The sequence below is a fragment of the Carassius gibelio genome, chromosome B7 (assembly GCF_023724105.1).
Source record: "Carassius gibelio isolate Cgi1373 ecotype wild population from Czech Republic chromosome B7, carGib1.2-hapl.c, whole genome shotgun sequence".
Lineage (NCBI taxonomy): Eukaryota > Metazoa > Chordata > Actinopteri > Cypriniformes > Cyprinidae > Carassius > Carassius gibelio.
Window position 1 is genome coordinate 13146356 of NC_068402.1, and position 12352 is coordinate 13158707.

At 38.4% G+C, this 12352-nt stretch overlaps 1 protein-coding gene across 2 annotated transcripts in view; it reads right to left on the reverse strand.

The window, feature by feature from the left end:
- The window catches only part of dennd2b (DENN domain containing 2B), a 52503-nt gene that overhangs the window by 17433 nt on the left and 22718 nt on the right, over positions 1-12352 (reverse strand). For both annotated transcript variants that reach the window (XM_052559982.1, XM_052559981.1), the window contains exons 3-6: positions 10036-11286; positions 7977-8113; positions 1721-1860; positions 1285-1500 (exon numbers count right to left, since the gene is read on the reverse strand). In XM_052559982.1, the coding sequence (XP_052415942.1) occupies positions 1285-1500; positions 1721-1860; positions 7977-8113; positions 10036-11286 (1744 nt within the window). The remainder of the gene's footprint in view (positions 1-1284; positions 1501-1720; positions 1861-7976; positions 8114-10035; positions 11287-12352) is intronic.

Genomic DNA, 12352 nt, shown 5'->3' on the forward strand with positions numbered 1-12352 from the left:
GTTGGAAAATGAAATCTGCATCTCCATAATGTTGGTCAGCAGCAGGAAGCATGAAGTGCTATAAAACTTCCTGGTATACAGCTGTGTTGACCTTGGACCCCAGAAAACACAGTAGCCCAACACCAGCAGATGACATGGGACCGCAAACCATCACTGACTGTGGAAACTTTACACTGGACCTCAAGAAACGTGGATTGTGTGCCTCTCCTCTCTTCCTCCAGACTCTGGAACCCTGATATCCAAAGGAAATGCTAAATTTACTTTCACCAGAGCACATAGCCTTGGCCTACTCAGCAACAGTCCAGTCCTTTTTGAAGCGAGTCGCTTCTGATGCTGTCTGTTGTTCAAGAGTGGCTTGAAACAAGGAATGCGACAGCTGAAACCCATGGCTTGCATATGTCTTTGAGTAGTGGTTCTTGAAGCACTGACTCTAGCTGCAGTCCACTCTTTGTGAATCTCCCCCACATTTTTGAATGGGTTTTGTTTCACAATCCTCACCTTCACAGGGTGCGGTTATATCACTATTGCTTGTACACTTTTTTCTGTCACATCTTTTCCTTCCCTTCACCTCTCTATTAATGTGCTTGGACACAGAGCTCTGGGAACAGCCAGCCTCTTTTGCAATGACCTTTTGTGTCTTGCCCTCCTTGTGCAAGGTGTCAATGGTCGTCTTTTGGACAACTGTCAAATCAGCAGTCTTCACCATGATTGTGCAGCCTACAAAACTAGACTGATACTGAATACTGAATTTGGGACTTTCCTCAGTTGTCACTTATAAACATCAAAATTAAAAGAAATAAACATTTGAAATACGTCAGTCTGTGTGTAATGAATAAATATAATATACAAGTTTCACTTTTTGAATAGAATTAGTAAACTAAATCAACTTTTTGATGATATTATAATTATATGACCAGCACCTGTATTCCAGGCATATGGATCTGGAAATCAATTTCTTTTTCACTTTAAAGCAGTGTTTCTCAAACTAAGGTTGCGGAAGGGCAAGGGTGTCCAAACCAGCTCCTGGAGGGCCACCGACCTGCAGTGTCTAGCTCCAACCCTAATTAAACACACCTGAATCAGCTAATCCATGTCCTCAAACTCACAAGAAACCTCCAGGTTGGAGCAAAGACAAGATATTGGCCCTCCAGGAGCAGGATTGGACATCTCTGGGGGGGGTAGGCGAGTTGTTGAAAAACAAATAATTAAACCATAGAAATATAAAACTGAAATTAATCGTTTTAACAATTTCAAAATACTTCTAATTCTATCCTCATTGTTTACCTTGGGGATTCGTTTCTGCCTGTGGGAGGCCAATGTATCTGTGGAAGGGTTCAGGCTGTCATCTAATAGGCCACAGGGGGAGGAAGGCATGCCCCGCTGGGGTAGTAGCAGCATGTCATCATGGCTGTGCCTCTTAGACAGGCGGGATGGGCGCTGGCTCTTCCTGTCAGCAGGACCTGGCAGCCGCAGAGACTGACTACTCGGTTTAGAGGGCAGCTGGTGAGAGGGAAGTGGATAAGAAACCGAAAAGGTGCAGACATGTATAGTAAATCAAAATCCGTACAATTAAAAAGTGCATAAAAATATACTACAATATGTTGCAAAATATTTCACTAAAGTTACAAAAAATATGGTGAATTAGTTCACATATATAAAGCATTGGTTTAAATAAAAAGCAGGTTGTATCATCACTATCTTACACAGCCAAGGAAACTACCTGGGGAGGTGTAATGGACTTCCTGTCCTGGGAGGTCCACATCCTGTTGAGTGAGTCCCGGGACCTCTCGGGTAACAGGCGGGAATTTCTGGCCAGACATCTCCTCATTGGATCTACATCCTCGTATGGATTCTCTTTCTCTGTTTGCAGAAGAGCAGAGGAGAGAGAGCACAACTCAGACTAAAACCAAACACCAGCTGCCCAGGAGCCGACTTAAAAGGTAGCAAGGTAACATGTCTTCTTAAGGAGTGAGTGGGAGAGAGACAAACTGATAAGTAAAGGGAGAGCGGAGGGTATGAAAGGCGGTGGAAGATGATAATGAAAAAAGGAGCTGGAGGCACACAACGGGGCAGCTATTGAGTGCTGGGAAAAGATTATTCATGGAGGTTTACTGCTGCTGTGCTTGAAACTCAAGTGCATCGTGTCCAAAAACAGTTTCTGTTGGACATAAGCCTTTGGACAGGACTCTGTCTCCAGAAATAAGGGTCAGTGATGAGTCAAGATAAGAGAATGTAGACAGTGCAGATCTTTAGACTGACTCTGCACAGACTCCAAACAACAAACAAACAAAATAAACTTTAACTTGGTTAAAACGTGGTTAAGATGAATCTTATTTTTGCTAACATGTTTTCTCATGTAAAAGGGTGGATCACTTGTTAACCGAACACTTGATATAAATGAAGGTGTGCTTTCCCTTTAAGAAACTTTGGCAGGCTGATAGGTGTGGACTAGATGACCTGAATAGCACCCGCAAAGATTTTTTACTTTAATGTGGATGTATGAAACATCAGCACATGCTGGTCTAATAAGCCTTTTTCTTCTAGTAATGATACTAATTAAAATATGTATAGAAACACACAAAATTAATGGTTTGTGAAATAACTTTATTTAATTGATCGAAAGTCCAGTAAAAATAGTAATATTGTGAAAGATTATTACACTTCAAAATAACTGTTTTCCATTTTATATATACATATATTAATATTATATTTTATATATACATATATTTATATTATATTTATATGTATATATATATACACTTTTTTTTTTTTTTTTTTTTACAATTATTTTTAAATTTACAAAATTCCTGCAATGTTACCAGCAGCATCCTATTTAAATCATGCATAACATCTAGCTATTGCATCAATTTCTCAGGTCAAAATAATAAAATCCTATCATTAAAATCGTCCTTTCCATGTGACCAATTCCTGGCTGTCAAGTCAATGTAATGAAACCAACCGTTTGAATATCCTGCCAGTTTCAATATGATGTTATAACAGTTGTGCACATCCCACACAAAAACAATGCCCTACTTTTCTGTTGTTTTCTTACTGTAAGACATTGGCATACTGTATCAATTTCCTGGCCGGTTTCCCTCCACTAGATACACAACAGGTTTCATATTACAGATGCATCCTACCCTAAAATACCGAATGCTGATTTAAATTAAAATTTTTGCATTTAGCAGACTCTTTTATCCAAAGCGACTTACAGTACATTCAGGCTATCAATTTTTATCTATCATGTGTTCCCGGGGAATTGAACTCCCAACCTCCCAATGCTCTACCAATTGAGCTAATGGAACACAGTTTAAAGAAGAACAAGAACACAGTTTTTTTTTTTTTTCAGTTAGAATCTTGGATCTTGGCAGATTACAAAAGAATATTAAAACAGGTCATTTGTGTAATGCTCCAGGTGCCCTACAAAAGAAAGCAACCAGATCTGCTCAATTCATGTTGCATCTTGTAGATGAAAACATTTGCACTTGTTCAATCTCTTTGTTGTATGCTGTACATATTAACACTTTACGATGATACATAAGTATCAAAAGTGCCACTAAGTAAACCTGGCCATAATACTCACAACATAGCTTCTTGTGTAAAGCTTAAAAGTAGGGATGCACCGGTTAACTGGAAATAAATCGGAACTGACCGGTTTTTGCTTAAAATACGCGATCGACAATCGGCCGGTTTTTTGGTATTTTTTAGGACGATTTTTCCGGAAGTGAACCCGTTGCACATACTACATTGTAATCATTCGCTATGTAATTTGTGTGTAAGTATTTCTAAATCTTTGCATAGGACACGGGAAGCTGTTCAGCATTGGAAGTGCAGAGCTACACGTCCGAGGAACAGATAGCAGGAAACGGAATGCACAAAATAAGAGTCACTTTCCAGCACTCACCGAATCTGTGCGAGCATACTGGACCTGTCCGCGCTCTGCACAAGCAGAGACAGTGAAGGGATGTTCAGCTCAACTTCTCGCGTGTTGGATGAGAAACGAAACTGACTAAACTGCGACAAAACTGAAATGCCTTTTTTTTTTTTTTAAAGTAGAACTTGCATTCACGTTTGAAAAGCCAGAAGTAAACGTCAGTTCTGTATAGGATGATTATTTTTATTTTACCTTAAAATTACATCGACTTAATTTGATTTAAAAATCACCTGCTGTAGCACACTGAAAAAAAGTGTTTCATTCAATTAAAAAAAAATTAGGGTAATGATTCAAATCTATATTTTTTTAACTTGAGACAATAGTTATTTATTTTTCATTGGCTCAAGTAAAAATATATAGATGTGAATCATTACCCATTTTTAATTAGATGAATGAAACGGTTTGCATCTTTGTTTCATTCGCACCAACATTATTTGATTTTAACATTTTGGAATAATGTATTTATATAGCATACTTTTATTTAGTCTCACTGGTAAATACCTTTTTTCAATTCAAAACCAAATTTAAAAACTAAAATACTGAATGTGGATTAAGAAACATCTTAATGAATGTGTGTTGATTGTTTTTGGATTGTAAAACTATATAGTTACATCTTGTTTATGCATACTTTCCTTCTTTCTTGTTTGTTGATTATAGATTTTTTTTAAAAATCAGAAATCGGTATCGGACTCGGCCAGTTTGCTTGTAAAAAATCGGTATCGGAATCGGCCATGAAAAATCCTGAATGTGCATCCCTACTTAAAAGAAGGCATAAAGATACCATACAACATAGTAATCAGCTACACAACAGCCTGACCTCATGAGATGTAGTGCTGAGATTTGCCCTAGTGCCATTAAGCTTAAGAGGCACAATGACAGGCCAGCAAATGCGCTGTGTTCTGTGAGGCTCCCAAACGAAGCAATGTAATGACAGCATGCTGGAGAAATGATATGCCTCCGTGGCCACTCACATAAAGGAGGGTACTAATCAACTTCTCTACCTACAGGAGCTCCACAAAACATACAGACAAAAGGACAGAACGTGGGCACCCATAACCAAAACACATACTGTGCTTCTGTTTACACAATAGGATTTCAAAGGAAAGGATGCCGAGTGCTTGATGAGTAAGCGACCAGTACACAATGTGAGTATCAGACGGCCAATAAAAGCAACACAGCATACATGACCGTTTTATGGCCATTTTGTGGTCTTCCAAGGAGCACCATGCAGTCATGTGAGATGAGGAATGGCCCTTAAATGAAATGGCTTTGTGACGTGTAAACAAGCAGAAGATGCTTTTTGCCTGAAAGCAAAAGCTGAAATACAGGAATGTAGAATGGATATATTTTCAACAAACAATCATGAACAAACATCTGACTGTTATAGCCACTTACGAGACACTAAGTAAGGACTGAAGAAAGGAAGTGGCCTCTTTTGAAGGTTGTATATCATTGTGACTTGAACAGGTTTTACTACAAGCAATTTATTTCATGGTAAATGTAATTTAGCCCTGCCATCTGGAGATATTTGACCAATTCATAATCACTAATGTGCATTGCATATGGAGGATACGTCATAGCAGCCACCAGACCAGACAGGTTATGAGCCAAAATGCAATGTGATACCCAAAGATTTAACCTGAGAGAAGGTTGAAACCTTACATATGTATCCCATAAATAATGTTTATGTTTTCAATATTTGGTGACATTTTAGTAGCAAACAGAGATACAACCCTGGTGACAGCCTGAGAAGGCATACCATCTGATGCGCTTACCACAGCCTGATTCTTCTGTAGCCCATCCTTAGATGCCTCTGTTGGACATTTACACCAATCCCAAGCTCAGTGGTTGAAGCAGAGGGGCCATATATTTCTCTGGAACTAATAAGCATTCGTAAAATTGTGCAACCGCAATGCTTGATCCCACACCCGAGGTGTTCGCTACAACAATGGAACCTTTGTCAAGGAGAAAGGGCTGAGAGATACCCACTTCCCAACTGCTTGAAACTCGTTGATTGTCTGGACCCAGTGGCCATCATCATTTCAAGAACAATGCACAGCAAAGGCTGTATTTTTGGTTGTAGAACTGATATGATGACATATAAACTTCAAGCCTACCATACAATAAACTCCTTATGCTCGCTTGCCAGCTAGGCACTTATTCAGCCAGACCACTTAACAGCACCTGATGCCCAAGCCTCATCAGCAACAGCAAGACAGAGATTTACAGTCTGGCCACAGGGCAAGACCCATGAACACTGTAACAATGTCAACCCCCTAAGGGTTTGAGCATTAGTGCACACAGACTATTTCCTGCCAGGAAGGAATTTAGCACATAAATCAGCCAGCGCCACATGCCAGTACTTCATCACTTTCAGTAGACAAAAAAGGGAATTTAACCAGGGAGAAGAGTGCACAATCAGCAAACAATAAAATTGTACAAAATTAGGGATGTTCAGTTTAACCGGTTAACTGTTAACCGACTGTTAAGAATTTTGACCGATTAAAACAATCAGTTAAACAGTGTAAAAAGTCATTTGTTTCTTTATTTTCAGTAATTCATCAACATTTTTAAAACATTTTTTGTTTTTCAGAGAGAAAAAAACATGTCGCGTAACGTTAACCTATTCTAATCTAAGTCGCATTTTATCATTTAATTCAGAAATAGGCCTAATGCCGACGTGAAATGTTTAAAAACAGTATAATAAACACCGTAATCATAGCTATGCTATTTTAGTTCCCCTCACTACACAACAAATCCTTTTGAATTAACAGTAGCCCATTTAAAAATGAAAAAGAATAATAAATAGCCTATGAGAAGTCATAGCAACATAAACTACAAGCCAAAACAAATTAATTTAGGCTAAAACGAATCTAAAACCAATCGGTCTCTCATTTGACACAAAATCAAATTTTTCCATATTCGCAAAGTATTTTAATGCCAAATTATTATTTATAGCCTACTTCCAATATCCACGTAAAACAAAATGTTTTGCATTACATCATGGCAGTATGGTGATAACACTTAATAGCACAGATATGATTAAATATTTAAACTGAGCAGTGTGGTTTTTTTCCATATGTTTGACTGACTGTACTTTTTTAATGATAATGAACAGGCTGCACTGTCAAAGTAGTAAAGCTTAACTTTGTGCTCGCATTTTTCCTTCTGACAGTGGAAGCAACTTCTCCTTTTAGTCATAAAGATAATTGGAATTGAAACCGGTTTAATATGTGTACATTCACATTAAAAACAAATCTTTGTGCGTAAAATAAAGCTAAAGAAAAATAGGATGCCGCTTTCTGCCATCTGTTTCCATTCGTGCAGCACAAAACTCAAGCTTTTTTCGTTAATTTTCGTAATTTATTATTCAGGTAAAAATATATTTCTCGTAGAGGCATATTTGTTTGCTATATATAGCCTAGCTTTATGATGTTTTTCTCCACTCGCAGAGGCGCTGCAGGTACGTGTTGTGATATAAAGACCATGTGAATCCTCAAGTTCTGTTGTCTGCTGCCCTTTGTGCATGTAAAATTAATCCCCGGGAAACAAATGCTAGTATTTTTAACGCGTCACAGACACTTATCCTTTCTAATTTAATTAAATTCTAATTTAAAATAATCTTGTCAGTTAACGGTTGACAATCGTTTAACGAGCGTCAGTTGCCGGTTAGAAAAAATAACCAAAATTAACATCCTTTTACAAAATATAATGGTGTTATCAAAAAAGTTTATATATATATTATATATATATATTATATATATATATATATATATATATATATATATATATAAACTTTTTTATTTTACACTATAAAATATCTGTTATATAGTTAAAAAATATTAACATTTAAAATGTTTAAAGACAATATATGACTTTTTTTATTAAATTCTACAATGTGAAATTCTAATATTTTTACACAAAAAATATAAAAAAGTAAATATTTATAACAATATAGGCAATTTTCATTCAACAGTTACATTTTAGCCTAAAATCAAATAGGAGCAAGCTGGATCTATCACCAACTGTTGTCTGTTCTTACCCACTATGTCCTCATAGGCGTTTTCCTCGAGTGTGCTCTTGGAGCTGGGCCGACTGTGGTTCTCTGTGCCATTCTCTGTGGGTGAGGAAGGGTATGACAAAGGCAGGCTGACAGCATCCTCTGACTCACACGATTCTCTAGAAACAGAGATAAAATAAAACCACAGCTTTGACTCTGGCTGAACAAGGCAAACATCATTGATTTGGGTGATCACAATCAGGTCAGACCACCTGTGAAGATGTAAGCATCTTTCCCTTATAAGCATTTAATCACTGGAAGACACCAATTAAAACAAGGATGCTTAAATGAACAACACTCATATAGTTCTTGCCTATGCTTGAATGCTTAATTTTTGTTTATCTACAAGAAGCCAAAATGTATTTGCATGAATAACATGGCTGGAAAACTAACCAGAAAGTTGGAACCCCAAATTAGCCCTTTGACATGACACAATCTATTTGCTTGCCTATAGTCTCTTAACCGTCGACTCTGGACCGGCCACAGGAATTACAAACATGGGCTCAAATATAGAGTGGTAGAAATGTTCCAGCACATGAGGTTCTCCATCACGAGAACCTGGCAGCTCTCCATACCCAGTAACTAGGCTAAACAATTCATGTGCCAAAGATCATTCACAAGGCCATGAGGAATATGAGCTTATAAACAAGATGAGAGCCCTCAAAAATCCAAAAAGCAAGACCATGAAGCAGTGTTATATCAACTTAAATGGAAGAGATGAAGCAAAGTCTCTGAGGTCTTTGAACTTCCAAAACATTTCATTGTCTGTGTTCTTCCATCTCACCCTGTTAAATGAACACTGATGGGTTTCTAAAAATATACTCGAAAGTGTTTTATGGTTTTGTTGGTAAGTTATCACTGATGCTATTTTTGGATTTCTGAACTAAATTTGGAGAAATAAATATTATATTGCATTGCCAGTTTCAGAAGTGTCAGTTTTAATCTCAATGTAAAGATCAAAGAATGGAAAAAAGATGACGTTTGCTACACACAGAACAAACTAGTGCAATTGTGTAATATTTGACAGCAACAAATTCACCTAATATGGTAAAATTATGAAACCCTGAGAAAACGAGCATCTCGATGCTGATCTCTGCTTGTCGTCAAATGCCTGACAGGAAATTTCATTTTGCTTACTTGATTTGAAACATAAGAATCTGTGAAACTGCAGGGGCCAATTCACTGTGAGAGACTATGTAGTCAAAAAACAAAAGCCAATAATTCAAAGTCTAGAACTATATCAACAAAACAAATGCTTGGCCTGTGGTCCTTATCCTTTTCAACATTCTTGGGATAAGTTTTATACACTTCATTATCCAAGAAAAATAAATGATCTCTTCTTTGTGGGGGAACCAACTACGTGGAAGTACACAAATTCATTGCTTCTCAGTAATTTTTGCCCCAGCTGACATGTTTTTTCTTCATGCAACACAAATCTGTCTTTAGTTTGGATTTATTGAAAGGGAGCTGGATGAATAAATGCATACACAAATGCAAAAATGATTAATGACCAATATATCATATATATAATATGCGTGAATAAAAATTAGATGTGAGAACAGCAGTTTTCAATGGAAAACAACTTACATTTTAGTTTTGTTCATCACAAAATACAGCCGAGGACTTGAAATACAGCACACAAGTCAAATGGACCACTTTTATTATACTTATTTGTCCTTTTAAAGCTGGATAGACTTTGATAACTGTAAGCATGCATTGTACGGAAAAAAAAAATCACTGTCAACATTCTGATAAGCTTTTTTCCTCCACAATAGAAAGAACATACAGGTTTGAAACAACATGAATACAAGTAAATCATGAGAGTTTTATCATTCTTGCATGAAGGTAATAAGATCCAAGCTATTAAAAGGAAGGTGCCAATTTCATTCCCACAGAGAACAAATCATGAACAATCACCATTATCCCTGAAGCACTTATCCCCAAGTGGCTTTGTACACCAGCTACATGGTTCTTTGGTTAAACTAATCTGCCAAAACCCCACACATTACTAATGACATTCCAAGACAATCATGTTTCTCACCTATCTTGAGTCTTCTTAGGCAAGCTTTCATCTGCCTTGGAATTTCTCATTATAGCAGGTGCTGGGGTTGAAGGAAGTGGGGGTGGAGATTCAGCAGTGGGAGGTAGTCCATTACCAGATGACAAGCCTCTGTGGTTGCGATTGGCATCATACTCAAATGTTCGTTTGGGTTTGGGCAAAGGGTTCACTGTAATTCCAGAAGAGTCCTGTGCAGAAGGGAGTTCTGGGCTATCTGATCTGGTAGAGCTGATGCTGAACCTCTGCTTGAGCTTAGAGAGCCTTCCAGACCCTGGAGAAGCTTCGGGTTCAGTGGCCACGGAGCAAATGCTGCTCCGCTTGCTGCCACAAGTGCTATCCAAGTCCTCTGCTCCTATGGTGAAGGACTTGTGTCTGGACTTGTCAAGGCCATAGCAATTACTAAGATACTGCGGAGGAGATGAAGAGGGACTTTCCTTCAAGACCTGTTCAATTTTTTGAATGCGGCTGAGCACGGCTGAGGTCTCCTTGCGTGCCGAGAATGTGTGGAGGAAAATCCCAGAGGACTCCGTCTTCGAAGGCCTCTTCTGGAACCTCACAGGAGCTTCTCGATCCGATACGTGCTCATCTTCCTCAGTCTCAGGGTAGGAGCACTCGGAAAATGCTGTGCTCATTCTCCTCACAGCCTTAAAGTCAAAGGTTTTCTCGCTGCAGGGTGAGGAAAGCAGGCTTGGGCAACCCTCGCTCCCACCTCCAGGCCTCTTTTCCAGGCAAAGGCTCATCCTAGTCAGAGCCGCATTCCGACCCTCCCATTCGGAGATCTTTTTGCGTATGGCGACAGATGAGGTGCAAGTCCCTGTACGACTGAGCGAGAGCATGCGTTTGTGCCCAAGCTTGGTTGCAGGTCCTATTGAAAGAGTATTCCAGCTGAGGGGTCCAGGATTCAATCCATCCCCCACACCGGGGGCCTTTTGTGGCTGGTTCTCCTTCTGATCCTGGTTATTGCCACTTGGTGGGTTATGGATGGACAGCCTCTTGTCCAGACAGCTAATACTCCTAGATTTGGTGAGCCTGCTTTGGCATTCACAGTCAGTGGAGAGTGAGGTGCCTCTTCTCAAGCTGGCAGTCTTACAGCTCCAGTTCTTTTGGGTCCAGAGTTTAGAGTCAGCTTTAGCGTACCTTCCCTGCTGACTGGCGTCTTCACTGCCACTGAGGTGAAAGGAACATGACTCTTTTCCAGTGATAAGAATTGGAGGTGGAGACACAGATTGACACCTGAAACAAGAGTAAATCAAAGGAAAGAGTCAAACCCTCCAACAAATTGTGCTTGGTACAGCAGAGTGTTATTTCCTCACAAACAGTGAACTACTGGTTACTATAAAAATTGTGACCCTGGACCACAAAGCCAGTCATAAGGGTCAATCTTTTGAATACATAAGCTTTCCATTGATCTATGATTTGTTAGGATAGGACAATATTTGGCCGGGATACAACTATTTGAAAATTTGGAATGGAATTAGGGTGCAAAAAAAATCTAAATACTGAGAAAATCGTCTATAAAGTTGTCCAAACAAAGTTCTTAGCAATGCATATTATTAATCAAAAATTACATTTTTATTTATTTATTTAAGTTTACAAAATATATTCATGGAACATGATCTTTACTTAATATCCTAATGGTTTTTTACATAAAAGAAAAAATTATCATTTTGACCCATGCAATGTATTGTTGGCTATTGCTAAAAATATACCCAAGCAATTTAAGACACAAATGTGTTTTAATCAGAGTAAGACAATGGGACAAGTAACATAAAACTACAAGTAATGCAAAATGAGAACAGATTTCACATAAAAGGAAATGTAAGTTATGTCTAATATGGGAAAGAATAACAACAATCTGACATAAATTTGGCAGTGAAAATGCAAACAGAATGACAGTATAAATCAATAATATGGATCCCTCCACACAATCACTTTCGGAAATTGTTTATATGGACCTCACAAACAAAAAACATTTAACCATTAGGCTTGAGAGATATAAATGAACTTACCCTCACTAACCCTCACCGTACGTCCCCTGTAGCAACTGTTTCTCTTTGTGTACATGTCAACCTCAATCTCCACATCATTCCCAGGCCCATTGTTCATTGAGCAAACAGACACTGTTCACTGCTGAGCAATGAGATGAACAACTGTACTGACCTCATTTCAGTCTCCTCAGACGCACACACACTTTCTCATCCACCTAAAAATCTAATGCAGCTCATGAGCTTCCAGGAACTAGAACTCGACTTGGCCCACACCTCTGTGAAATTGAGGCAGGCAGATCTGAAGTCACAGC